This window comes from Scyliorhinus torazame, chromosome 7 (assembly GCF_047496885.1).
Source record: "Scyliorhinus torazame isolate Kashiwa2021f chromosome 7, sScyTor2.1, whole genome shotgun sequence".
Classification (NCBI taxonomy): Eukaryota; Metazoa; Chordata; class Chondrichthyes; order Carcharhiniformes; family Scyliorhinidae; genus Scyliorhinus; species Scyliorhinus torazame.
This window is the reverse complement of record NC_092713.1, coordinates 111,628,516-111,655,304: the sequence shown is the minus strand read 5'-3', so window position 1 is coordinate 111,655,304 and position 26,789 is coordinate 111,628,516. Positions and strand designations below refer to the sequence as shown.

General features: G+C 43.0%; 1 protein-coding gene across 5 annotated transcripts in view; it reads right to left on the bottom strand.

Annotated features, from left to right (window-relative positions):
• The window catches only part of trmt1l (tRNA methyltransferase 1-like), a 146,749-nt gene that overhangs the window by 27,008 nt on the left and 92,952 nt on the right, over nucleotides 1-26,789 (bottom strand). For 4 of the 5 annotated variants that reach the window (XM_072511264.1, XM_072511260.1, XM_072511262.1 and 1 more), the window contains exons 9-13: nucleotides 23,161-23,413; nucleotides 20,550-20,762; nucleotides 17,273-17,463; nucleotides 16,558-16,636; nucleotides 11,745-11,911 (exon numbers count right to left, since the gene is read on the bottom strand). In XM_072511264.1, the coding sequence (XP_072367365.1) occupies nucleotides 11,745-11,911; nucleotides 16,558-16,636; nucleotides 17,273-17,463; nucleotides 20,550-20,762; nucleotides 23,161-23,413 (903 nt within the window). The remainder of the gene's footprint in view (nucleotides 1-11,744; nucleotides 11,912-16,557; nucleotides 16,637-17,272; nucleotides 17,464-20,549; nucleotides 20,763-23,160; nucleotides 23,414-26,789) is intronic. The other variant, XM_072511261.1, reaches the window with a different exon arrangement.

Below are 26,789 nucleotides of genomic sequence, written 5' to 3'. Positions count from 1 at the left end.
ATTTTAAATCTAGCTCCATGGCATTGTTCGCCCCTATCTGTAATCATCTCTTTGTGCCAGTGAGCTTGGACTCGACGTTTAGGACATGGGAGGGGAAGGATCTGGAAAAGTCTGGGGACTTGTTCATGGAGGGAAGATTTGCCAGTTTTGAGAAGCTTTTGGAAAAATTTCAACTCACGTAACCAATTGATTTAGATTCTTTCAGATTGGTGTTTTTTTTGCGGAACACTATTCCTTCTTTTCCCCTAGCACCTTCCCCCCGTTGAAGAGGATTTTATCTTTGGCTGGGTCTGGTGGGAGGAGTATTCTGGTATTTATGGTCAGATCATGTCTGCGGAGTTGGCTCCATTGGATGAGGTGAAGATAAAATGAGAGGGTGATTTAGGTCCTATTCTGGATGAGGTGGTATGGAGAGAGGCTCTTCACAGGGTTAACACATCCTCCTGTGCTCGGCTTAGTTTGATCCAGTTCAAGGTGGTGCACAGGGCTCATCTGACTAAGGCGAGGAAGAGTGGTTTTTCAAAATCGGGGTAGACAACAGGTGTGAGTGGTGTTCTCGGGGACTGGCTAATCACACTCATATGTTCTGGTTGTGTCACAAACTGTTGGATCTCCTTCTTGAACACCATGTCAGGGATTCTTAATGTAGAGCTGGAGCCTTGTCCGCTGGTGGCTATTTTCGGGGTATCGGACTAGCTGGTGTTGCAGACGGGGGTGAAGGACGATGTCCTCGCCTTCGCTTTGTTAATAGCCTAGGGGTAAGTTCTGCTTGGGTGGTGGTCTCCTACTCTGCCCTGTGCCTCGGCCTGGTTGGTGAACTCATGGAGTTCCTACATTTGGAGAAGGGCAAGTACACCGTTAGGGGGTCAGTAGAACGGTTCTACCCAAGATGGCAGCCATTCATTTTCTTTTTTAAGGAGTTAGTCACCATCAGTTGCTAAGAGATTTGGTTTAGTGCAGTATGGGGGCCGGATGTGTTGATTTATATCAAAATTTGATGCATCTGTTGTGTATTATATTGTTTTGTTCGAATGAAAAAGCTATTAATAAAAATATGTTTTAAGAAAACATTCCTGCCAAGGGAAATATTATTTCCATAAAATGTTTCATTGAAAAGAATGCATTTTTAAAATGTATTTTAAAATATTTTAATTTAAATTCTACATCTTCAAAAGTAATTAAGAATTCAATTATCACCAGGCTAGGTTTCTAGGTAAAGTAAAATGGCTGTATAATGAACATCAATTGAGGGACTCTACCTTACTGAATGTACATTTCGGAGTAGGATGATGGTAAGAAATTGCATTTATATAGTGCTTTTCATTTCCTTAGACAGTCCCAAAACACTTTACAATTAATTACTTTTGAGGAAAGCCATTGTTATTATGTAGGTAAAAAAAAAAAACAAATCTATTCTGCTAAGGAAGAAACGTCAGCAGTTACTCAACTCCTGTTCTTTAAATAGCATCGTAGAATATTTCATGTCTGCATGAAAAGGTTAACAGACCTCAATTTAATGTTTCTTCTGAAAACAATACCTCCAACATTGTCACAATCCTTTCGTATTGAAGTTAAATTGTATTCTCAAGTCCTGCTGTTGGATGTGTATCTTGAATCTGACTCAAGGGGCAAGAGTGTTGCCATTGAGCCAAGCAGTTATGCTCTTCTGGTAACGGCTATGCTGTACTTGAAGGTGAGACTGGGCATTTTCACAGAGAGAAGGCAGCATGCATTATGTAGATGTGTAATCCAAAATGGACACAGGGGAATGCACGTACAAAATCAAGTCGGGAGAGAAAATATGCCATTAAATACAACACTCAAAAATGTATTGAAAGGAATATACATTTTAAAAGAGAATAAATTATACCTCAATTTTTTGGTGAGTGGCAGGGTTGGTAATGGTAACATTTTAGCTGATTGGATGGAGTGACAGATTCAATTAAGCCTGTCACTGTCCCATGGGCTGTTTATACAACATGGTATGGTGGCAGAAGGGTAGGAAATTTGTAGCTAGATTAAAAGCAATTCTGTGCTTGAAAGCAATTTTTGTAAAGAAAAATAGGTAATTTTAGAAAATAATAGATAAATTATAAGTCAGTAATCTTGCTGCAGGGTTCAAATGATGGTGAATCTCATAGTCCAGAACTCTGCGATAAGACTAGAGCCCTTTTTATCACATATATTGTAAAGTTACTAGCAATTGTTTTGAGTCAATTTTGAGAGCGTTTTCTGCTGACATTGCTCCAGATAACCAGCATGTTTGGTGCTGTTGATGCATTATCGCACTCACATCAAATGAATAACATTTGTAAAGCAATCATGACGATCAGCAATCTTCACACAAAGAGCCTTGGCCCTTTGTCTAGATTTATCAATCAAAATAAAAAAGTCCATTGCTGAGAAATAATACGGCAAACTATATTCTTCCTAACCCTTCACTATTTCCCCATCCACTCCTTAGACATGCTAGGGCATGATCTACAAGCACCAGCTTTCTTTGCCAATCGGCGAAATGACAATCTGCAAACGGCCTTGAATGCAAATCTGTTGTAATATTAAGAATAATAACCACTTATTGTCACAAGTAGGCTTCAATAAAGTTACTGTGAAAAGCCCCTAGTTGCCACATTCTGGCGCCTGTTCAGAGAGGCCGGTGCAGGAATTGAACCCGCGCTGCTGGCATTGTTCTGCATTACAAGCCAGCTTTTAGCCCACTGTGCTAAACCAGCCCGCAAGACAATAGCATCATGGGCTCATTCTGGTGGAACACAATCTTGTCCTCACCTAATGCTCGCAGAGATGCTCTTTTTAATCGGGAGTGGGAACTCTGGTTAAATTTTCTCTATTCTAACCAGGGACAATGAGGACAGGTATAGTTCCCTAAATCAGTGTCTTTCAAACTTTTTTCCCCCCAGGACCCACTTTTGCCAACTGGCCGACCTTTGAGGCTCATCCCGGCCGGCCTTCAGGACGCACGGTATGTTCGCTTACCTTTAATGTGACAGATGTGCCTGCTTGGTCCTCGTGGTCTCACTGCAATCATTTTCACAGGAGGAGAGGGCAATGCGCATATCATGTGCAAGAGTTCAGGCATTTTTGTGAGAACGGAAAATCCAATCTCTCATGTAGGTCATCGTGAAGGCCAATAGCAACATAATGCTTGCTTTACGCAATACTGGATAGTTCTGGGAGATGCTACTCTGGAATACTGACAATGTCATGGACTTGTAATGTGCTTTTAATGTGCTGTCACAGGTCAGGTACAGCAGCTCAGTCTCCTCATTTGAAGTCAGTTGTAAGTTAATAACTGACTCTGGGGTCTCAAACTCAAAGGGATGTTTCACCCACCTTTTCTCTTTCAATATCTGAAACCTCTCCTCTGGACAATAGCGCCAAAAACTGTTGATCAGCGCATCAATTAATGCATCGGATTAAGGCTGGTTAATACTGACACTTCCCTTACTAACACTGATTCCTTTGGTGTGTCTTAGCAGTGCGGAACATGTTGTGGTTTTGCACTTGCCAAACTATCAATGACTTTTGGAAAGCATCTATATCTTCACCATGCTGAAAGCAATTTCCACCCTTTCCTTGCAATTTGAGATTCAGTTCGTTTAGAATCAAAAAGGTGTTTTCATGGTAAGGCAAAGTTAGCATCCAACTTTCATCGCCAAATTAATCAGCTAGAGGGACGGTTTCTCAAAGGGAAAGCATGGATCTCATTTTATAAAAAGAATTTCTAATTAAGGGGCAATTTAGCATGGCCAATCCACCTACCTTGCACATCTTTAGGTTATGGGGTGAGACCCAAGCTGACACGGGGAGAATGTGCCAACTCTACACAGACAGTGACCTGGGACCGGGATTGAACCGGAGTCCTCGGTGCTGTGAGGCAGCAGTGCTAACCGCTGTGACACCGTGCCGCCCCAAAAGCATTTGTAAACTCTGCCAAGCACCTGACCCTTAAACAGCCAACATATCTGTGTGTGGAAGAATACATGTGTGCTTGGCCTCTATATTGGAACACGGAGCCTCGTAAAGCTTGGTATTGAGTGTGATGCATTGAATGAAAATCCATTACAGAGACCTGGTTGAGGGAAGGGCAGGATTGGCAGCTAAACGTTCCAGGATTTAGATGTTTCAGGCGGGATAGAGGGGGATGTAAAAGGGGAGGTGGAGTTGCGCTACTTGTTCGGGAGAATATCACAGCTATACTGCGAGAGGACACCTCAGAGGGCAGTGAGGCTATATGGGTAGAGATCAGGAATAAGAAGGGTGCAGTCACAATGTTGGGGGTATACTACAGGCCTCCCAACAGCCAGCGGGAGATAGAGGAGCAGATAGGTAGACAGATTTTGGAAAAGAGTAAAAACAACAGGGTTGTGGTGATGGGAGACTTCAACTTCCCCAATATTGACTGGGACTCACTTAGTGCCAGGGGCTTAGACGGGGCGGAGTTTGTAAGGAGCATCCAGGAGGGCTTCTTAAAACAATATGTAAACAGTCCAACTAGGGAAGGGGTGGTACTGGACCTGGTATTGGGGAATGAGCCCGGCCAGGTGGTAGATGTTTCAGTAGGGGAGCATTTCGGTAACAGTGACCACAATTCAGTAAGTTTTAAAGTACTGGTGGACAAGGATAAGAGTGGTCCGAGGATGAATGTGCTAAATTGGGGGAAGGCTAATTATAACAATATTAGGCGGGAACTGAAGAACATAGATTGGGGGTGGATGTTTGAGGGCAAATCAACATCTGACATGTGGGAGGCTTTCAAGTGTCAGTTGAAAGGAATACAGGACCGGCATGTTCCTGTGAGGAAGAAAGATAAATACGGCAATTTTCGGGAACCTTGGATGATGAGTGATATTGTAGGCCTCGTCAAAAAGAAAAAGGAGGCATTTGTCAGGGCTAAGAGGCTGGGAACAGACGAAGCCTGTGTGGCATATAAGGAAAGTAGGAAGGAACTTAAGCAAGGAGTCAGGAGGGCTAGAAGGGGTCACGAAAAGTCATTGGCAAATAGGGTTAAGGAAAATCCCAAGGCTTTTTACACGTACATAAAAAGCAAGAGGGTAGCCAGGGAAAGGGTTGGCCCACTGAAGGATAGGCAAGGGAATCTATGTGTGGAGCCAGAGGAAATGGGCGAGGTACTAAATGAATACTTTGCATCAGTATTCACCAAAGAGAAGGAATTGGTAGATGTGGAGTCTGGAGAAGGGGGTGTAGATAGCCTGGGTCACATTGTGATCCAAAAAGACGAGGCGTTGGGTGTCTTAAAAAATATTAAGGTAGATAAGTCCCCAGGGCCTGATGGGATCTACCCCAGAATACTGAAGGAGGCTGGAGAGGAAATTGCTGAGGCCTTGACAGAAATCTTTGGATCCTCGCTGTCTTCAGGGGATGTCCCGGAGGACTGGAGAATAGCCAATGTTGTTCCTCTGTTTAAGAAGGGTAGCAAGGATAATCCCGGGAACTACAGGCCGGTGAGCCTTACTTCAGTGGTAGGGAAATTACTGGAGAGAATTCTTAGAGACAGGATCTACTCCCATTTGGAAGCAAATGGACGTATTAGTGAAAGGCAGCACAGTTTTGTGAAGGGGAGGTCGTGTCTCACTAACTTGATAGAGTTTTTCGAGGAGGTCACTAAGATGATTGATGCAGGTAGGGCAGTAGATGTTGTCTATATGGACTTCAGTAAGGCCTTTGACAAGGTCCCTCATGGTAGACTAGTACAAAAGGTGAAGTCACACGGGATCAGGGGTGAACTGGCAAGGTGGATACAGAACTGGCTAGGCCATAGAAGGCAGAGGGTAGCAATGGAGGGATGCTTTTCTAATTGGAGGGCTGTGACCAGTGGTGTTCCACAGGGATCAGTGCTGGGACCTTTGCTCTTTGTAGTATATATAAATGATTTGGAGGAAAATGTAACTGGTCTGATTAGTAAGTTTGCAGATGACACAAAGGTTGGTGGAATTGCGGATAGCGATGAGGACTGTCTGAGGATACAGCAGGATTTAGATTGTCTGGAGACTTGGGCGGAGAGATGGCAGATGGAGTTTAATCCGGACAAATGTGAGGTAATGCATTTTGGAAGGTCTAATGCAGGTAGGGAATATACAGTGAATGGTAGAACCCTCAAGAGTATTGAAAGTCAAAGAGATCTAGGAGTACAGGTCCACAGGTCATTGAAAGGGGCAACACAGGTGGAGAAGGTAGTCAAGAAGGCATACGGCATGCTTGCCTTCATTGGCCGGGGCATTGAGTATAAGAATTGGCAGGTCATGTTGCAGCTGTATAGAACCTTAGTTAGGCCACACTTGGAGTATAGTGTTCAATTCTGGTCGCCACACTACCAGAAGGATGTGGAGGCTTTTGAGAGGGTGCAGAAGAGATTTACCAGAATGTTGCCTGGTATGGAGGGCATAAGCTATGAGGAGCAATTGAATAAACTCGGTTTGTTTTCACTGGAACGAAGGAGGTTGAGGGGCGACCTGATAGAGGTACACAAAATTATGAGGGGCATAGACAGAGTGGATAGTCAGAGGCTTTTCCCCAGGGTAGAGGGGTCAATTACTAGGGGGCATAGGTTTAAGGTGAGAGGGGCAAGGTTTAGAGTAGATGTACGAGGCAAGTTTTTTACGCAGAGGGTAGTGGGTACCTGGAACTCGCTACCGGAGGAGGTAGTGGAAGCAGGGACGATGGGGACATTTAAGGGGCATCTTGACAAATATATGAATAGGATGGGAATAGAAGGATACGGACCCAGGAAGTGTAGAAGATTGTAGTTTAGTCGGGCAGTATGGTCGGCACGGGCTTGGAGGGCCGAAGGGCCTGTTCCTGTGCTGTACATTTCTTTGTTCTTTGTTGAAATTCACAACTTTCACAATTCCTTTCACCACCACTTCAAGATTGGATGGAATTCCTTTTGATGCCAATTGGATGAATAAAGCAATGATTTCAAATAATGTGCTGACTAGCTTCCTCCTTATTCCTTATTATAACTCCACTGTTTTTCCCAGTCATGTTGGCTGTCCCATCACTTGTGATTAATCTGCAATGAACCCAGTCAAGCTCATATTTTCCAAGGTTTTTTTCAATGCTTCAAAGATCTGTGTACCAGTCGTGCTGGTTGGTAATGTCAATCAGCGCAACAAATCCTTAACAAATTCATTGTGCCAAACAGAACTCAACACAAACTAGCAAAGTTGCACAATCTGAAACATTTGTAATTCCATGCAGTTGTATTAAGAACTCCTGTGCTAACTTTAAACAAGAAATAAGCTGTACTTCTAAATTCTCAGCAATATTACAAAATCAGCGAGCCACTATGGTATCACTATATGGGATGCATTTCAGTTTTCAGCTGACCTCTCATCTAGGTCTGTGCGAACCATGTCTAATGCTGGAGGGAGAATTAATCTCTCTGCAACAGTGTGGGGCATTTCCTCTTTAACCACATGGCAAACCATTACGTAAGAGGCTAATTGTGCTTTGTCATTCAATGTTAAATTTCAGCTAAAGACTTAAATTTGAAAAAGAAATCAAGAGATTTGTCCTTGAGCTGGTCATGCTTAGTCTTTGGACGCCTTTGCAGTTTCAAGGGGTTTAAACTTTCATTTGCCAGCACTTCCTTGCATATAACACACATGGGCATTGCATCCTGATTTACATTCTTCTTCTTTGGCAATCACTCGCTAACGAGTCTAATTGTCCACCTAAGAAACTCTGTATTACTGGTCATGGATTGCTACAGGCATTTGCAAGCAAGTGAGAGATAGGGGCAGGACATTCTGCTGGTAAGGCCTGACCTGGGGTTCAGCCTGAGGCTGGATTTAACAATTGCCTGCCTCTCTTTCTGCGTGCTTGATGGACTACAATTCAGAGGAAGGAGGAGAGAAGGGTAGTGGCTGGTTCGTCTGAATCACTGGTTGCAGGAGAGAGAGGAAGTCAGGTGCTCTGCTGCGGGTGAGGAAGGGCGATGACCCGAATCAAATGCAGCATGCTGGAGGTTTGGAGGACTGATTTACCATCTGATGCTGCGTTTGTTTGGACTGCTGACTGTTTACCGTTTCAGTGTTTGGAAGCCATGTGTTGTTCCTGCCGCTGCCACGTTTGTGGCCTGGCTAGTGGCGCTGCTCCTTGTCTTTCGATATGCTCTGTACGGTTTGGTTTATGATGTGCCGGGGCTATTCCGGGCTGAATTATGTCCCTCTTGAGAGGGGTGGACTGCCATGTGTTTGGTGTCCTTGTTGTACTATTTTCAGTATTTTGATGATGTTATTAAACTAAAATACATCCCCAGGCTCTTGGTAGGTGTTTCTGGGAGGTGGGACCTTGGACTTTAGATCTCTGGTGTTCTTTTCTCAAGTTCATTTTCCAGGCCTCCTCTTGCCATTGGGTGTCTTTGAAGAATTGTGCTCCTTCAATCAGTAGGTTCCTCTAAGTAGGTCTCTTCTGGTGATGTCTTTGTTGCATTTATTGAGGTAAGCCTTCAGGCTGTCTTTGAAACGCTTCCTCTTTGGCCTGCTCTTGTTTGGAAGCCTTCTTTGAGCTGGATAAAAAAGATGATTTGACTTGGGAGTCGGCACATGGCCAGCCCAGCGGAGTTGGTTTCGGATGATCATGGCCTAGATGCTGGTACTCTTGGATCCTTAAACGACACTGATGTTAGTAAGCCTGTTCTTCCAGCTGATGTAGAGGATCCACCTCAGACAGCATTGCTCATACCTCTCCAGAGCCTTGAGGTGGTGTCTGTACATAGTCCAGGTTCCGGAGCTCATGCTCCTATACCAATCTCTCCAAGCTCGAAAAACTGCCTCCCATGAATAAGTCTCCAAATTGCTCAATCCCCGCCTGCCGCCCCCGGAACCCCGTGTCTAACCCCCGTCCCCAGGGCAAACCTGTGATTTCCACAAATTGATGCCCAAACTGAGGCATCCTTCAGCCTCAGGTGCTGTCTCCACTGTCCTCACACCCTTAGGGCCACCACCGCCACCAAACTTATGGAGTGCCTGGCCGGCGTGAACGCCAGAGGCACCATCAACAGTGACCCTAAGCTAGTGCCCTTGCAGGAAGCTGCTTCCATCCACTCCCACACCGAGCCCGCCCCCACTACCCACTCCCTGATCATGGCTATATTTGCTGCCCAGTAGTAGTTCAGTAAATTTGGCAAGGCCAGCATATCCCCCCCATCCCCCGCTCCAACAGCACCATCTTCACCCATGGAGCATTCCTCGTCCAATCAATGCATTAATCTTCCCAAAGAAGGCTTTTTGAATAAAAATCGGAAGGTTCTGGAACACGAATAAAAACCTCGGGAGTCCAATCACCTTCACTGACTGAACCCACCCCGCCAATAACAGCAGGAGCACGTCCCACCTCTTAAATTCCCCTGCTCCACCAACCATGCCAAATTCAATTTATGTAGCTGCTCCCATCCCAGTGCCACCTGGATGCCCAGATACCTGAAACTCGCCCCTACAACCTTAAACGGCAGCTTGCCCAACCTCCCCTGCCCCCTCGCCTGGATCGGGAAGACTTCACTCTTCCCCATGTTTAACTTAAACCCAGTACGAAGTCTTACAACACCAGGTTAAAGTCCAACAGGTTTGTTTCGATGTCACTAGCTTTCGGAGCGCTGCTCCTTCCTCAGGTGAATGCAGAGGTCTGTTCCAGAAACACATATATAGACAAATTCAAAGATGCCAAACAATGCTAGGAATGCGAGCATTAGCAGGTGATTAAATCTTTACAGATCCAGAATGCTAATGCTCGCATTCCTAGCATTGTTTGGCATCTTTGAATTTGTCTATATATGTGTTTCTGGAACAGACCTCTTCATTCACCTGAGGAAGGAGCAGCGCTCCGAAAGCTAGTGACATCGAAACAAACCTGTTGGACTTTAACCTGGTGTTGTAAGACTTCGTACTGTGCTCACCCCAGTCCAACGCCGGCATCTCCACATCATAACTTAAACCCGACAACTGGCTGAATTCTTCCAAAATGTCCATGAACCCTCCAATACCTTCCAGTGGGTCCGATATGTAAAGCAACAGATTGTCTGCATATAGTGAGACTCTGTGCACCCCCCCCCAACACTATCCCTTGCCAACCCCTTGACACTCTAAGCGCCATTGCCAGTGGCTCTATCGTCAATGCAAAGAGCAATGGGGAGAGTGGGCATCCCTGCCTCGTCCCATGATGCTACCTGAAATACCTCAAACTCACCTGGTTCGTCCTAACACTCGCTGCCAGCGCCCGATACAACAACCCAAACCAATCCACAAACCCCTGGCTAAACCCAATACCCCAGTACCTCCCATAAATATTCCCATTCTACCCGATCAAAGGCCTTCTCCGAGTCCACAGTGACTGCCACATTATTATAACGTTCAACAAATGGCTAACATTCGCCGACAGAGGTCTCCCTTTTACAAACCCTGTCTGGTCTTCTCCGGGACACAGTCCTCAATTAGCGAGGCCAAAATCTTTGCCAACAACTTGCCATCTACATTCAGCAATGATATTGGATGGTGGGACCCACACTGCTCCAGGTCCTTATCCATCTTAAAAATTAAAGATATCGAGGCCTGCAATAGCGGTGGGAGGGGGGGGGGGAAAGAGTATAGTTTTCCTCCCTCACTCCTGCACCCTTTTCCTTCAAAACATCCGCCTGCCACCGGAAGTCAGCAGTTCCCATTTCCTGTAAATAACTTCTCATTTCCTCTGACATATGGGGCCCCTTGGCTACTTTTCCTTCCTCTCCTAGTAAGGTTGTGCAACTTGAGAGAAATTTTCAACCATTTAGGGGCCAACAGTTGTGTGCAGACTATATAGCGCTCAAGGGTGGAATAAAAAAACAAATGAAGTTCGACTTTTTTTGTTATTCTCCATTTATATCAGTGAAGATTATGGGTCCACGACACTCCCGCTACCTGCTCTTTCCTGCTGTTCCCCTCACCACCAGTCTCCTGCTCTGGGTCCCTCCCCCCCCCCCCCCCCCCCCCCCCTCCCCCCTCCCCCTCCTCTCCCAAGCACCACATTCCCAGGTCCCAGTCCCAGGTTTTTTCTTGATCGTTCTTGGGCTGCTGCGGCGTACACGGTTTAAAACCCGTTCAAGTGTGTGCAGCACAGAGGTTGGGATACTCGGAATTCGATCTTTCGAGAACACTGCGACCCTTACCTCCATAACCCTTCTGACACCCGCACATGATCCATCCCGCACTTTGAAAAACCCTGCCCTAAATGGTGTCTAGGTCAAGACAACCCAAGGTAGCACAAAGCAACCTTCTGAATTTGTGTGGTGGCACAGCAGCGCAATGGTTAGCGCCAAGGACCCAGTTCGATTCTGGCCTTGGGTCACTGTCTGTGTGGAGTTTGTACGTTCTCCCAGTGTCTATGTCGGTTTCCTCTAGGTGCTCCGGTTTCCTCTCATGGTCCAAAGATGTGCAGGTTAGGTAGACTGGCCACATTGAAAATTACCACATAATGTCCAAGGGTGTGCAGGTTAGGTGCGGTTACGGGGATAGGGCGGGGGATTGGACGTAGGTAGGGTGTTTTTTCAAGGGTCAGTGCAGACTCAATGGGCCGAATGGCCTCCTTCAGCACTGTAGCAATTCTATTGTTTTTAGTAACTGAGCACCAATTTACAACTTCAATTGTTGGTGGCTACGAGTCTTCTACCAAGGTACCTCAATTGCTTTATGCAGCCACTTTCAAATTACTGTATCATTGGGTAAACTAACCTTGGCTGCTGTGGCTCATTGGTCCAAATATAGAATAGTGTTTCAGGGTTGTACATTCGGATTCACAGATCAGGTTCTTTAGCAAAGGCTGGATGTCTTCAATTCCATGCTGAACTGCTTCAAACAACATTCTTCGCAAGAAGCCTGTGCTAAACAATGATCCTGCCCTTGAAATCGAATAGAAGCCAAGAAACAAAAGAGAGTTATGACAAGGGGCAAGATATTTTTTCCTACAGACACAACCGACAAGGATCACACCTATTATATGCTGCAAGTGCTAGTCCTGGAGAACTGGTGACTTGCATAAGAAAATGCTGGTCCTAGGTTTCACCCCACTTAGTCACCCCCAAATCATTTTAACTTCAATAAAGAGTGACACTTATGATATTAAGAATTGCTTAAAATCTCTGGGATCTCGAAATAGAGATGGTCAATAGCCAATGCATATCTAAAATTGTTTTGTTTCAGAAAAATAAACAGAAAAGTTTTAAGCAAGATTTTTGTTACTCTCCTTTGCTCTTTCTGGACCATGCAGAAATGGCAGGTGAAAGAAAGAGGAGCAAATGTCAGGTTACCCAATGGTCCTTCGTGAGAGGAGAACAGAGAGGCTCCTCTTAAATGCATTCCCAGAGACGATCAAGATAATGGGATTTGACAGCGTAGAGGAATTAATCTGGTGTATTATGACACCTGCAAAGGATCCAACGATAGGCCAGGATAAACACAAGAGAAAATAGAGAGATTTTGCGTTGGGAGTATAATTTATATTACTTCAGTTGGAAGTCTGCTTAGTTTCTTGATGTTTACATCTATATATTTTACAGAAAAACTAGATGGCAGCATCTGATGAAATATCATTGATCTGAAATGTTAATTGTGTGTCTCTCTCCACAGATGCAATGTTGTCATTTATCTCAAGAGGCTTGGAATATAAAAGCAGGGATGTACTTCTGAAGCTTTATAAAGCATTAGTTAGGCCCCATTTAGAATACTGAGCAATTTTGGGCCCCACACCTCAGGAAGGACATACTGGCACTGGAGCGGGTCCAGCGGAGATTCACACGGATGATCCCACGAATGGTAGGCCTAACATACGATGAACGTCTGAGGATCCTGGGATTATATTCATTGGAGTTTTAGGAGGTTGAGGGGAGATCTAATAGAAACTTACAAGATAATGAATGGCTTAGATGGGGTGGACGTAGGGAAGTTGTTTCCATTAGCAGGGGAGACTAGGACCCGGGGGTACAGCCTTAGAATAAAAGGGAGTCACTTTAGAACAGAGATGAGGAGAAATTTCTTCAGCCAGAGAGTGGTGGGTCTGTGGAATTCATTGCCACAGATGGCGGTGGAGGCCGGGACGTTGAGTGTCTTTAAGACAGAAGTTGATAAATTCTTGATTTCTCGAGGAATTAAGGGCAATGGAGAGAGAGCGGGTAAATGGAGTTGAAATCAGCCATGATTGAATGGTGGAGTGGACTTGATGGGCCGAATGGCCTTACTTCCGCTCCTATGTCTTATCGTCTATGCTGCCCGACCTACTGAGTACTCCCAGCATTTTTGTTTTACTTTCAGGTTTCCAGCATCAACAGCATTTTATTTTTGCAACAGAATATCTGATTATTTGTCCCACTTATCTCTTCCTTCACTCCCGCCACCCATAATAAGCTAAGGATTCCATGGTTATGAAGCTCAGGCTGACTCTAGAATAAAGTAAATTACCCTGAAGAGAATAAACACTCGCTGTAACATTGGTGCCCAATCAGCCTGTATGCAGCTGTTGCTCTTCAACGTAAATCCTATACGGCATTGTTAGACTCAACAAAAAATACTGGGTTGACATATATGAGGGTGTGCAGTATTCACGCACAGTGTTCCCATGCTGTATTAATTACCTGCCTTGCTGGAAAAAAAGGAGGTTTATCATAGAGTTCCCAATTCGGTCATGAAAAACAATAAGTGAACGTGATAGGCATGCGATTTATCATAAAATTACCATTGATTAATCAGAAGTGCTGTTTGCAATTTTAATCTAATGTCAGACAAAAAATCAAAAATTACTTGCATCGTGGAAAAGAACCTGCAGGCTTGGCAATCTTAGCGACCAGAATATGATGCACAAATAATTGCCAGTTTTTAAAAAATTGTCGAGAGTTGGGAGCTTTCAACAGGCAGAAGGTTTTTGTTTGAAGTTTAGATGCAACCAAATAGCAACAGTGAATTAATGCTTTATAATTTTTACAGCTCAAATGGAAAATTTTCTCTGCTTGTCACTTGCAGTTAAACCTAAACATGTATACAAAGAACACATATTGCACCATGAATAACAAACAGAGGGAATTGATAGTTTGTAGGGGTTAACTAACCAACATCAATCTAGAAATATGGAGCTACTTTCAGATAGACGGCTCGAATTTACACATTCACTTAGTTATGGTGGCGTTGAATCTGCTTCACAGAACAAAGGATACACTGAGCAAAATGAGATCTGGATCAGATTATATCCCTGCTTCTACTGGATTTGTTTGCACTCAATAAAATATTAATCAGATTAAAACGGATGACAAGTACATAAATTGAGACAATGCCGAGTATTAAATCTGTTGCTGGTGTGGGAATATCCCTAATAAGCCACAAAGTCAAAATTAAAAACATATTGAAAGGAAAGTAGCAGTTTGAAAGCAGATGTGTGAGTAGGAGAATTTTAAATTGAATCAGACACTAGACGCATGTACCAGGGCATCATAATCAAGGTTTCCCTCCAACTGTGTGGATGCGTGGCTATGCAGGGTACAAACAGGCCATGCCCAAAAAGTACCCCTTTCAGATATGCACACATAGAGCCGCACGGCTCTCTTAAAGGTACCATGCAGTGCAATAAACAGGCCGTGGATAGTAAAGGAAAATGAAAGGGAACATTGATTCCAATAGAATAATAGTCCCAGTGCTTATCCTTTAATTGATGATCTAGGTAAAGGCAAATGATGCATGAAAATGTTAGTACAGGAGCTTTTCTTTGCAAATGGAATTAAGTAGATTCCCAAGTCCTGTTAGGGAACCGCTAAGAGGCAACTAATCATTTGAAACTTGCATATTAGCCAATACCTTGGCATGCTCTCCGACACTGGCTATTACTTGGTCACATCAAACAGTTCAATGATGTTACTTGCATAAAAAACAAATGCTGCTGATAATGGACCAGTCACCTTCATGGGGGGGGGGGGGGGGGGGGGGGGGGGGGGGGGGGGGGGAGAGAGAAAGAGTCAGTGTGATGGTCCACAACAGCTGCAAGCTGTCACCAATGGTCAAGCAGTCAAGGTTCATGTTGGGAGAACTTGTGGAAGCAGGGTGGGACACAGCAGATAATGATTGCACACAAAGATGCAGATGTAAATGGATTGGAGTACAGAGATGATAGGCAAACGTTAAGCTCAGGTTCTCAGATGGGCGATTCTGGTGCTTTCCTGGATTTTCTTTTTTACTTAATGCCTATCTTTTATGTTGCTTCGTATGAATATTTCTGTAGTGGCATCAATGCTTTTCTTAAGATAGCCAATGCTGTTGTTTGGAGTTAGAAGTTTGAAAATTGCTGGTTGAAACAACTGTTACTGTAAAAGTAATAACTGATTCCAACTGCTCTGCAATTTGCACTGTGAATGTTCAGTTCACAGCGTTTCAGCTATACTTCTACAAGATACTGAATAAAACTGTTGCAATAAAAAGACTTGTAGTTATGTAGTGAAATTTACAACTTTCCGGATGTTCCAAAGTGTTTTACAATCAATTAAGCATTTCTGGACTGAAATCATTGTTGTAACGTTGTAATACATTAACTTGCACCTTTAAGACATTGCAAGCCTGGAGTTATTTCATAATGATCATGAAATTAGAAGCAAAGAGATCTGTCCCCCCCCCCCCCCCCACCTCACTGACAGCATTTCTGGATCATTTCTGAACAATCCAATATTTGTCTCTAAACACTTTGGACATTAACCCTTTACAATTGTTTCATTTCTTATGGGATCGTCCCCAGAATAGTTGCCATTTTGTTTGATTATAAATATTTGAAAGGGACAAAATGCTGGAGAGAGTTCAAGTTGGGGTATGTGGCCTCCAGACCTATTGTAGCTCTGGATCTCTGGAAATACAGTTTTCGAAACCAAAGCAACTCTGTTCTATTTGTATTCCTATTTCCTAATTGCTAGTTTGTCTTGTCCATATTTTATTATCTTAGGGGAATTGAAAAAGCTGTTGCTGGCGTTGTTGTCTCATCGATTGAAAAATTTTAATTCAGAACACCAAGATCTGTTCTTATCAGCAACTTGAGATAAATTTAACAAGAACACGGATTTAAACTTTATATATGACCTTGAAACCTTTTGATATGGACTAATGCCCATAGTTAGGAGAACCTTGGTTTAAATAGGCTTTACATCTCTCAAACCCACACTTAAGAATTGCAAGGACAGATGTTTTTCACAGAACCTGTTAAGACCCTTTTGTGAAAGGAGCGCGGATAATTTCTGACCAGCTCCCAGTGCCTGAATCAAAGCCCAGATGCTGCTTACAACTCTTCCATATTTGGCTACCTTCACACAACTGGCACAAGAAATGGAAATTGTGCTTTCCAGCTTAACATTATTAGATAGAAATTCTTTCTGAGGAACTGCAAAAGAGAACCATACCTGTCGTCAATCTGAGCTGGGAATGGTGGACAAATTCATTGCATTGAAAAATGTTTAGAGTCTATTTATAGGAGGATGAAAAAATTGGAATATTGTGTTGAGTCCTTAATTATAGGAAGCAAACCTACCACAATGGTCCAAGCTCCACTGCCGTCTTTCCTGGCATACTTCCATGACAGTCACAGGGCAGCTGACGATATGCACTCTCTGAAAGAACACTAAATCAGTTTATTACGAGACAAAAGCATTGACGTAAATCAATTTTCAGAGTGTTTATATTATATAGCTTTGACTCAAAACTTATACGGTCATAAGGCCATGTCGAATAAATGTTTTGATACGTCAGAAATCCATGGAGAGCAATCTTTATTGCGTTTGGTTCTGATTTTCTGTGTCTGCTGCTTGTAAAAAATACAGAAATCTTAACAGATTTAAAAAAATAGTGGCATCCAGCTCCAATAGCCATAATGTGAAGTCTTCAGTTTTATTCACAGCTGCGATTCAGATATACTTATCAAATGGTTAAAATCTACCATGGGACCAGTGGATTAAACTCAAATGCTGCAGCATGGGTTTTCTGTCATTGATGAATATCTCCTATTTTCAAAGCTCACTAATATCATGTACAGATGGAACCAGATGCCACATCTTTACAATACTAAGTGGATCCTTAAAAGTACCGGGGACACTTGAATGATTAACAGTGTGGCTGCTAATGTCAGCAAAAACACACTGCACAATTCCATCACTTCAGTGGAAAGAAAATTAATAAATTAAACAAGGAGGAAATTGAAATACTTTCAAATAAGCTAGCTGTGCAGCCTTTTATTGACGTCGTCTTACCTTCTAGCATGTGGCACTTTTTATAGAAGACCCGCTCTTCACACCACTGACAATGGATCAGGCGACGTATTTTCTTCAGGCTTTCGTCTGCCTGTGTCGGTCCTCGAAGTACCCGCACCACCACCAGAACAAAGTGCTCCAGAGCTACGGTAAACAGAACTTCAATGCCCTTGTTACAGCGTGCAGCAGCCCTGTAGGAAAACACCATACACCGCATCAGAAAATGCAACCAAACAGTGTGGAAAAAACCCTCATTCTATCTTTACCAGATAACATTCAAAACTGTAAACTGCTCAATGGAATCAAGAAAATCAATATAGTGCATCAGTTGGATGGTGTTTTAATATAGATCCAGTTATGATACAACTGTCAACCTTATTTTCTGGATGCGATGGCCTCACATGCATTGTGCAGTGATAATACGGTATTACACATATCATTGCATTGTTAAATGATATAACATAGCTTGCATCATTGATAAGTCATTAGAAATTAGCTCTGAATCATGGCGAACAGTAGAGATGAAATAGACTCTAAACCACCTCCATTTCCTAATCCAGATAGAACAAAATGGATCAGTATTAAAAGAATGGGACAATATCGCTCACATAACATAACTGGCACTGCATTGCAAACTCCATCATTATTGCGGTGTCTTTAATTAAAAACTAGAATTTTAGTGTTGTAAAGCCATATTCCACTTTCACCCATTGAACAAGAAAGATTACTTGAGAATTTTTTAGAACTCAGCTGGACAGCTGATTTGTGATACTGAATGAGGCCAACAGCGTGGGTTCTATTCCTATACCGGCTCAGCCTCTCCCCCTTGCCTGAGGTGTAGAGATCCCCAGGTTAAATCACCAGTAGTCAACTTTCCCCTTTGAGCCTATGGCCATCTGGGTCTATGGTGACTTTAATTACTTTACTAGTTGTTTAAACTAGATTTCAAATTTTATTTTTTAAATATTTCTTTATTCTCCTCCTTTTTCACATTTTCTCCCAAATTTACACCCACCAACAATAAACAATAATCAGTAACAAATATGTCAATCCCCATATCAATAACAACGATCCCATCCTCCCACCAAACCCCAAACATTAACCCACATGTTCACATAAACAAATAACAAAAAGGAATCAGGAATCACCCATAGTCACCATCAACACACACCGCCCCCCTCCCCTCAACCCTCCCTCCCACCTCCCCAACTAATGTTCGATGTTATCCAGTTCTTGAAAGTGCATGATGAATAATGCCCATGAATTGTAGAACCCCTCCATCCTTCCCCTCAGTTCAAACTGAACCTTCTCAAGAGTCAAGAGTTCCAACAAGTCCCCCCGCCACGCCAGGGCACAGGGTGGAGAGGCTGCCCTCCATCCCATCAGGATCCGCCTTCGGGCGATCAACTAGGCGAAAACTACATCTGCCCCCGCACCCATTTCCAACCCTGGCTGGTCCGACACCCCGAATATGGTCCCCTGGGGGCCCGTGTCCAGTTTCACGTGCACCACTTTATAAATTACCATAAAAACTTCCTTCTAGTAATACTTTAGCTTTGGACAGGACCAAAACATATGAACGTGATTAACGCCCCCACCCCCCGCAACGTTTTAAATTTTATTTTAACTGAGCGTGACCTTATGAATTGGGTCATTCAATATGAAACCATTGAGAACTATTAACTTTGAAGATTATATTACTTATTAGTTAGAATGGTACCAGCGATAATAAGCTGGAATTGGTCTCCTTAGAGCAGAGATGGTTAAGAGGAGACTTAATAGACCCTTTCAAAATGGTGTTGGGTTTTGACAAGAGTAATTGGAGAACATTACTCCACTGGTAGATGAGGACTCAGATTTAATGCAATTGGCAAAAGAACCATGTTGTGGTTAGGAGAATTTTTTTTAAATGCAGCTAGTTAGATCATTGGATAAATATTTGAAGATGAGAAAATTGCAGGGTTGTAAGAAAAGAGCAGGGGAGCTTTTTCAAAGAGCGAGCACAATTATGATGGGCTTCTACAAATTCAATTGTGCTTTACATTCAACATAATGTAGCCCGAGAATGTGTTATTGCACTACCAATGGCAAATGATTTCAGTCCAGTGTATGCCAACCGCAAGGAATTAAATATATGTGAATCAGTCGTAATTTTCGCAATTTTACTGATAAATTGTGAATTTCCAGAATACTGTGCTATTAATAGCTGTATTTTGACAGATAATGTAATAGCCATAAATAAGCTGTTTAACGCTTTCATTTTGAAGACAACATTTTGATCCCTGGAACCAGAGGCAAATAAAGGTGATTTTTTTTTTTCTCTGCCCCAGTTGCAGATGCCAATGGGGTTGATGACCTTGGTTTGCCCACGTTAATCACAATTCAGCCAGGGGAGCTTATATTTTCTTGGAAAAAGCTGCCAAGGGAAGAAAATGCGAAGAACCCATCGCCGCCCTAAACAACATAAATGTTGTTTCCAAACACAATAGATTCCGTTCAGATATCACGCTTACAACACACAAAGAGAATTGGACTCCTCATATTTATATTACTGATCTTGACAAAGAATAACTGTACACGTCAGTTCTGTGGAACCTCAGCTGTCAGGCCTCCAAGTCCTGGATACATCAGATTATGAGGCCCCACTGGCACCATTTTGCTGCAATGTAAGTATCACAAAAATGAGAAGCAAATAGCATGAGAGGTAAATGAGAATACAAATTGTGGTTGTGAGAAAACTCAATTGGAATGAAGATATGGGGACAATCATCCAAGCTGGAAAACAAAACTGCTTCCGATGGAATGAATGGCACTGCGTTGCTAGGGTAACTGCCCTTCTGTACAACACTCTCTTATGACAAATGAGAGCATAAATAATTGAATCTTTCTATAAATTAAACATAACCTTTTCTGTCATATTTTGAAGATGGAGAATAGGATTATTGCTGATAAAAATCATAATGGAGATTCTACTTCAAGTTAAGTGTCAGTTCAACACTGGCACCCAAACAGCCCCACCTTAAAATTGTTAACAATTACACATTTTACACAGACAGGCTGAATTCATCTTCAGTCAGGTTTAGTTATTGGAACTAAAGATAGATAGAAAACATGTTTTGATGTAAAGGGTCTTCCTTTAACAGGTATCTAGTGTAGAAAAGTTTGGGGAAATGTACACGCTTACTTTGAAATTATTCTTAAACAAAGCAGTCTAGATAGTTATTTGAAAGATTCCTTGTCTATTTCTGTACAAGATGTTAATGGATATCAGGAGTACCTTGCCACAGAAGCAATGATCATTCTCGCTGCCACTTCTTTATAGTACTCAGTCCGGACAATGTTACAACCATAGTGGCGCATGGTGACATTTAAAGCTTTGCAGTACAACGTGCTGATGTCTGTGGATGTTACAGAAACGATTCCAAGATTCCTCACATTTCTGAAGGCAGCATCAAAGTAATTTATTGCTGTTCCAAATGGATCTAAGTGTCTGTCACAAGATTACAGAAATAAACAGGACATAAGTACTCACTATATGAGTTACTACAGTTCAATATGTTATCTTCATTATTTGAACTGCAAGATTTCCCTCCCCCCTCATCCCAAACCATTTTATCCAGAAAGTACTTCCTGCTGTCTCACCCACTAGATTCCACCTCTTTAGGTTGGAGGCAGGTCTGGTTCGACTGCTGTAGGGACTCCTTCCCAGAAACATGTATAGCACCGTTACGTAAATAAACAACCCAACGAATGGTCTAAGAGTTTTTTTTAAAAGAGATTATTAAATTAGGTAGAAGGGTAGTAAGGCAGGGGTTTAGTAAATGCGTTCTAGATGACAGGGCCAAAGCGATTGATAATGCAAAACTAGGAAATCAATTAAATAGTAGAACATCAGAAAACAGACCCGAGAGAGCATACTGCCCCAGCGATTCCTTCTTTCCCCTCTGTTACCCAATCAAATTCAAAATAGAATGCTCAGTTCCACAGCAAAGAACAGGTAAAACACACACTCTGAAAGCAGCGAGTTTAAGTTAAAGGAGAAGCTAGGTTTTGAATCAAAAACTTCCGAAAATGCAACTATTTGTTTCCTTTAAACACATTGGGGGCCATTTTAGCTTTCATCAATGGCAAAATGCACAGTGTTCCATCAGTCACCCATGATGCACCCTGTCAAATGTGTGTTCCATTGACTTCAATGTTCTATAGTGAGTGACAAATCCCATAATGCCTGTATTACACGAGCATCAAAAATGCAAGCTGACCCCCTTGTGTGGTACAGGTTGCTGAAGCCTTTAGATTTTGAACCCCACCACTACAAACTAAAAGTGCACGCAATTTGCAACATTCTATTAGAAACAGGTCACAAAAATACAACTGAATGTATTGACTAACTTTTTAATCTGTGATTTTGTTTGGTACCTCACCACTTGACTACACACAGAGGTAACTTTAATTAATAACCACAACGTTGACAAGGTGAAATGGAATAAAAACAAAATATTGGGCTGCTGGAATCTGAAACAAAAACAGAAAATGCTGGAAAAAACCAGCAGGTCTAGCAGCATCAGCGGAGAGAAAATAGCCTTAACATCTCGAGTCCCTGTGACTTTTTTCAGAGCTGAAGGTGAAGTAGAATATACTTTTAATAACAACGAACAGATCCAGAACAGGCAACATCCGTCAGCCACAACAATATTTTGCCTTCAACTACAGCTATTCTGTACCAACTGTCAACAGTGAGTTTCCACTGCATTTGCCAAGTCACATGGTTTTGGAAGTCACTCCAAAAGAATTACTGGAGTGTGCTAGAATATTTGAATTTATACAAGTGATAATTGTTATTTGCTGAGATTGTTAAGTATAGCACCTATAAGAGCGATGATCATATGTAAGCCTATTATGGTGTTCTATTATTAAATGTAAAAACGGAATCCTAGACATTAATGACTTTTTGCATATGTGTGGCTACCGTGAAAGTGTTAATTAAAAAATCTCTTCGCAAAGCAGTGGAAAGTTTCCAACGCTGAACAGGTTTAATGAAAAGGCATTTAGCAGAGTTTGCATCCTACAAAGAACTGGTAAAAGTCATGAAAAAGATGGCTCAAGCTGAGCTTGGGGCAGTTTGCATCTTTGATAATACACATAAGACCCCCACAAATATGGCAAGATGTTTTTCCCTTTGGAGTTAGATATTGCTCGTCAGTTATGTACTGATTTATGTACGAGATATTATAAACTCAGTACAATGCTTTTTAGGAATAGCACCATGTACATTGCGAGTAATTTTTTTTAAAGAGTAAACTGAACTGTGCTGTTATCAAATATTCCACTTCATTTGCCACTGGTTTTGCTCGAAAGTGACTGCGTGGGTCATCTGTGTCCCATGGAGAGGTGTAAACCCACAGAGATTTTGTCAAGAACTGTGCAGAGATACAGCAGGTATTCGACTTGTCTTTTACTTTTAATTCTCCTGCATTTTTCTCCAACTTCTTTAGGTCCCTTTCACAGCCACAGTGACTTGTGTTTCAGGAAATGCTGCCCTCTAGCAGACTATTAGGATGTTGGGTGTGGATAACTTGGGATCCCTTTTCTCCAATATCAAATTGTGCTGAATTCCAAGCTTCCCAGAACAGGTAAACCATAGGTGCGGACTTTCAGCCTTTACTGGCATGACATATTACAGACTTGGTATTTTATGACACCATGTTATCCTGTAAAATTCAATTGTACTCCTTAAAAGGAGAAACGTTTTGTCTGACAAGCACAGTGTTCTGTATTACACTTTTTAAATGTAAAGCCTGGGTTTAAAGTTCACCCTGGATATATGAACATTAAAGGTATTTATTAAATTCCTCAGTAAATTTTAGAATATAACCTGTTTCACTTACATGAAGTCAAAAGCTCTCAAGTGCATGAGTACATTGGCATCCATTTGTGTGACTTCAATAGTCCCCAAAATATCTTCAGTCTCTTCAACATCATCTTCATCCTCTTCCTCATCATCTTTTCTACTCGTCAGCACTTTCATCCGGTTTAGATGACAATTTTCTCGAATGATCTTCACAGAGCCCTCATTTATATCGTTTATCGTGACTTTCACTACATCCCCAAGGTGCTTGGCCCACTGCAATCCCATGATTCCTTAAAACAGAATAAACCAGTTTAGTTTTAAAGTAACAGGGTTTCATGAGCGGCTAAGTAACAACTTTCTTACAGAGTAGATTAAAAGATGGTGGGGGCAGTCTGGGGCAGAGGTTGTCCAACTAGAAATTGGCCTGTTGAGGAAACCTTTAGGTTGTAACACGGCCACAGAGCTTAGAGGGAACATAGGTGGCCATATACTGGCAGTATAAGAAAACCAGTAATATGATAAAAGCAAACTGGTTATTCATATCACTTGCTGTTCATGGGATCTCGCTGTGTGCAAATGGTCTAACATGTTTACCAAAACAGTCACTAAAGTGCAAAATTATTTCATTGAAAGCACGGAGTTGTGGGATGACTTGAGGACACAATGAGGCATCATATGAATACAAACTCTTTGTCAATTAACTTTTTCCCATTCCAAGTTACAACTGGCTCAAGGTTATGAGGCGCTACAGAATGCAAATTGTAGCTGGAGTCAACTGCTTTGCATTTGTAATTCATTAAAGAATCCTGAACTAAATTCATTTTTTAAATGTGCACAAGAAAATGTAAACACATGGCTCCAGCAAAAAACTATTTCAACTTGAACCTGCTGACAAAAAAGCACATACAACATTCACACCCTGCCTTTAATCCAGTGATGTAATTTACTTCAAACAAATCTACACATTCAATGGATGCATAAACAATTAAAAGGGGCAGTAAAGCATCTTTCTGTCATCCATCTGGTCTGCCTGTTACCATCACAAACAACACTAATTTTGCAGATCTGCCACACATCATACAACTCAAAGCAAAAGAAAGACTCACATTTTTTTTTTAAATTCTAAATTTAGAGTGCCCAATACATTTTTTCCCTACCACTGACGTAAGGCTCACCGGCCTACAGTTCCCTGGATTATCCTTGCTACCCTTCTTAAACAAAGTAACAACATTGGCTATTCTCCAGCTGCTCAGCAATCTCCCACTCTACCATTACCACCAAGCCAAGGGATCAACCCTGGTTGAATGAAGAGCACAGGAGAGCATGCCAGGAGCAATGCTCGGCACACTTAAAAATGAGGTGTCAACCTGGTGAAGCTACAACACAGGACTACTTGTGTCAAACAGCATAAGCAATAAGTAATAGTTAAGCGATCCCACAACAAACGCTTCAGAGCTAGGTTTTGCAGTCCTGTCACAGCCAGCCGTGAATGGTGGTGGACAATTAAACAACTCACGGGAGGAGTAGGGTCCATAAATACCCCCATCCTCAATGGTGGAGGAGCCCAGCAGATATGTGCAAAAGACAAGGCTGAGGCATTCGCAACAATCTTCAGCCAGAAGTGCCGAGTGGATGATCCATCTCGGTCCGTTCCAGAGGTCCCCAGCATCACAGATGTCAGTCTTCAACCAAAACAATTCACTCCACGTGATATCAGAAATGTCTGAGGGCACTGGATACTGCAAAGGCTATGGGCCTTATAATATCCTGACAATAGTGTTTTGTTATGCTCTTGACGTAGCATAAGCTGCTTCTTTGATGTGCACTCTGACAAAGGAAGGTTCAGACTTGGAGATAGCTTTAACACGTTTATTAAACTATTAACAATTCTCCTACTTGGATTCGACGCTACTGTTAATCCTGATATAGCTACTCAGACTGACGACCCAGTCTGCTACAATCCACGTGGTGGGAATGATGTGTTTCAATCAACCCTGTGTACTCACTGAGTGTCTCCACTGGAAAGAGACTGAGTATGTGTGATGTGTCCTTTTATGTGGGTTGGTGTAATGCCCTCATGTGGTAGTGTCACCTGTGTGTGTATCGTGACCGTCTCTGGTGTTCCCTCTAGTGTCTAGCTAGGTGTAGTGTATGTACTTAGTGATGTATATCACCACATCCCCCCTTTTTTCGTGTTACAAATTTTCTGTAGTGTTTTTAAAAAAAAAAATTTTTTATTCTCCTCCTTTTTCACATTTTCTCCCACATTTACATCCATCAACAATAAACAATAATCAGCAAGATATGTCAGTCCCCATAATAACAACGATCCCATCTACTCACCAACCCCCAAACTTCAACCCGCATGTTTACATAAACAAATGACAAAAAGGAATCAGGGATTACCTGTAGTCACCCTTAATCTTACACAGCTCCCCACGCCCCCCCCCCCCCCCCCCCCCAGGTCTCCAGCTCCTCCCATCCACTGCCTCTTGTAAAACTCCTCCTCCCAACCTCAGTTCCTTCCCCCCAACTTTCCACCCCGGCTAGACCACTCGGACCCTGTTCTACCAGGCTCCGATGGCCGCAGCCCCTCCCCCACCTCACTCCCGTTCACTGGCCGGCTTAAACCGGCCAGTGTGGAGGCCCCCACCCGGGTCCCTTTCCCACTTGCCCGGCCCAGGAAAGCCCAAAGATCCCCTTTTAGCACACAAACCCCGCATATCCACCTACACCCCAAAGTACCCTCATTCCGAGTGAAAGTCCCGTCCCTTGTCCAAATATATACCACATTGGCTCCTTTAGTCTCTACACCCGCGCGCAGTGATACAAAAAAGAAGAAAATACAGTCATGAGGTTACATCGGCACATGGCCATTCCTCAATTTGTCAATTCTGCCACAGTCCTTCTGCTTTCGCAAACTCCTCCGCTGCTTCCGCCGTTCCAAAATAAAAGTCCCTGAGCTTGTAAGTCACCCTCAGCTTCGCTGGATATACAATGCCGCACCGCACCTTGCTAATATACAGTGCCCTCTTCACCCAGTTGAAGGCAGCCCGCCTCCTTGCCAGCTCCACCGTAAAGTCCTGGTATACATGTATACCAGCTCCAGCCCACTGCACCACCCGCTTCTGCTTGGCCCAGCTCAGGACCTTCTCCTTCACCTTGTACCTACGGAAGCACAGAGTCACTGCCCTTGGCGGCTCACTCGCCTTTGGTACAGGCCTCCACGACCGATGAGCCCGATCCAGTTCATATCGGGAGGGATCCTCCCCCTCCCCCAATAGTTTTGCCAGCATCGCGGCAAAATACTCAGTCGGCTTCGGTCCTTCAACTCCTTCGGGCAGCCCCACAATCCTCAAATTCTGTCGCCTGGTTCTGTTTTCCAGGTCTTCCATTTTTCCTCGCAGATCCTTGTTAGTATCCATCACCTTCCGCATCTCTTTCCCCATCGAGGCAAGTTGATCACCGTGCTGCAATAACGTCTCCTTCACTTCCTTCAGCGCCTCCCCTTGCTCTCGCACCTCCGCCACTGCGCTCGCCACCTCCGTCCTCACCGGGGAAACCGCCTCCTCCACCAGCACACTCAAAACCTCCCTCATCTCCTTCCTCACCGTCTCCATGCATTTCGCAATCTGCGCCAACTGCTTTTCAAATTCCGCAGCCATC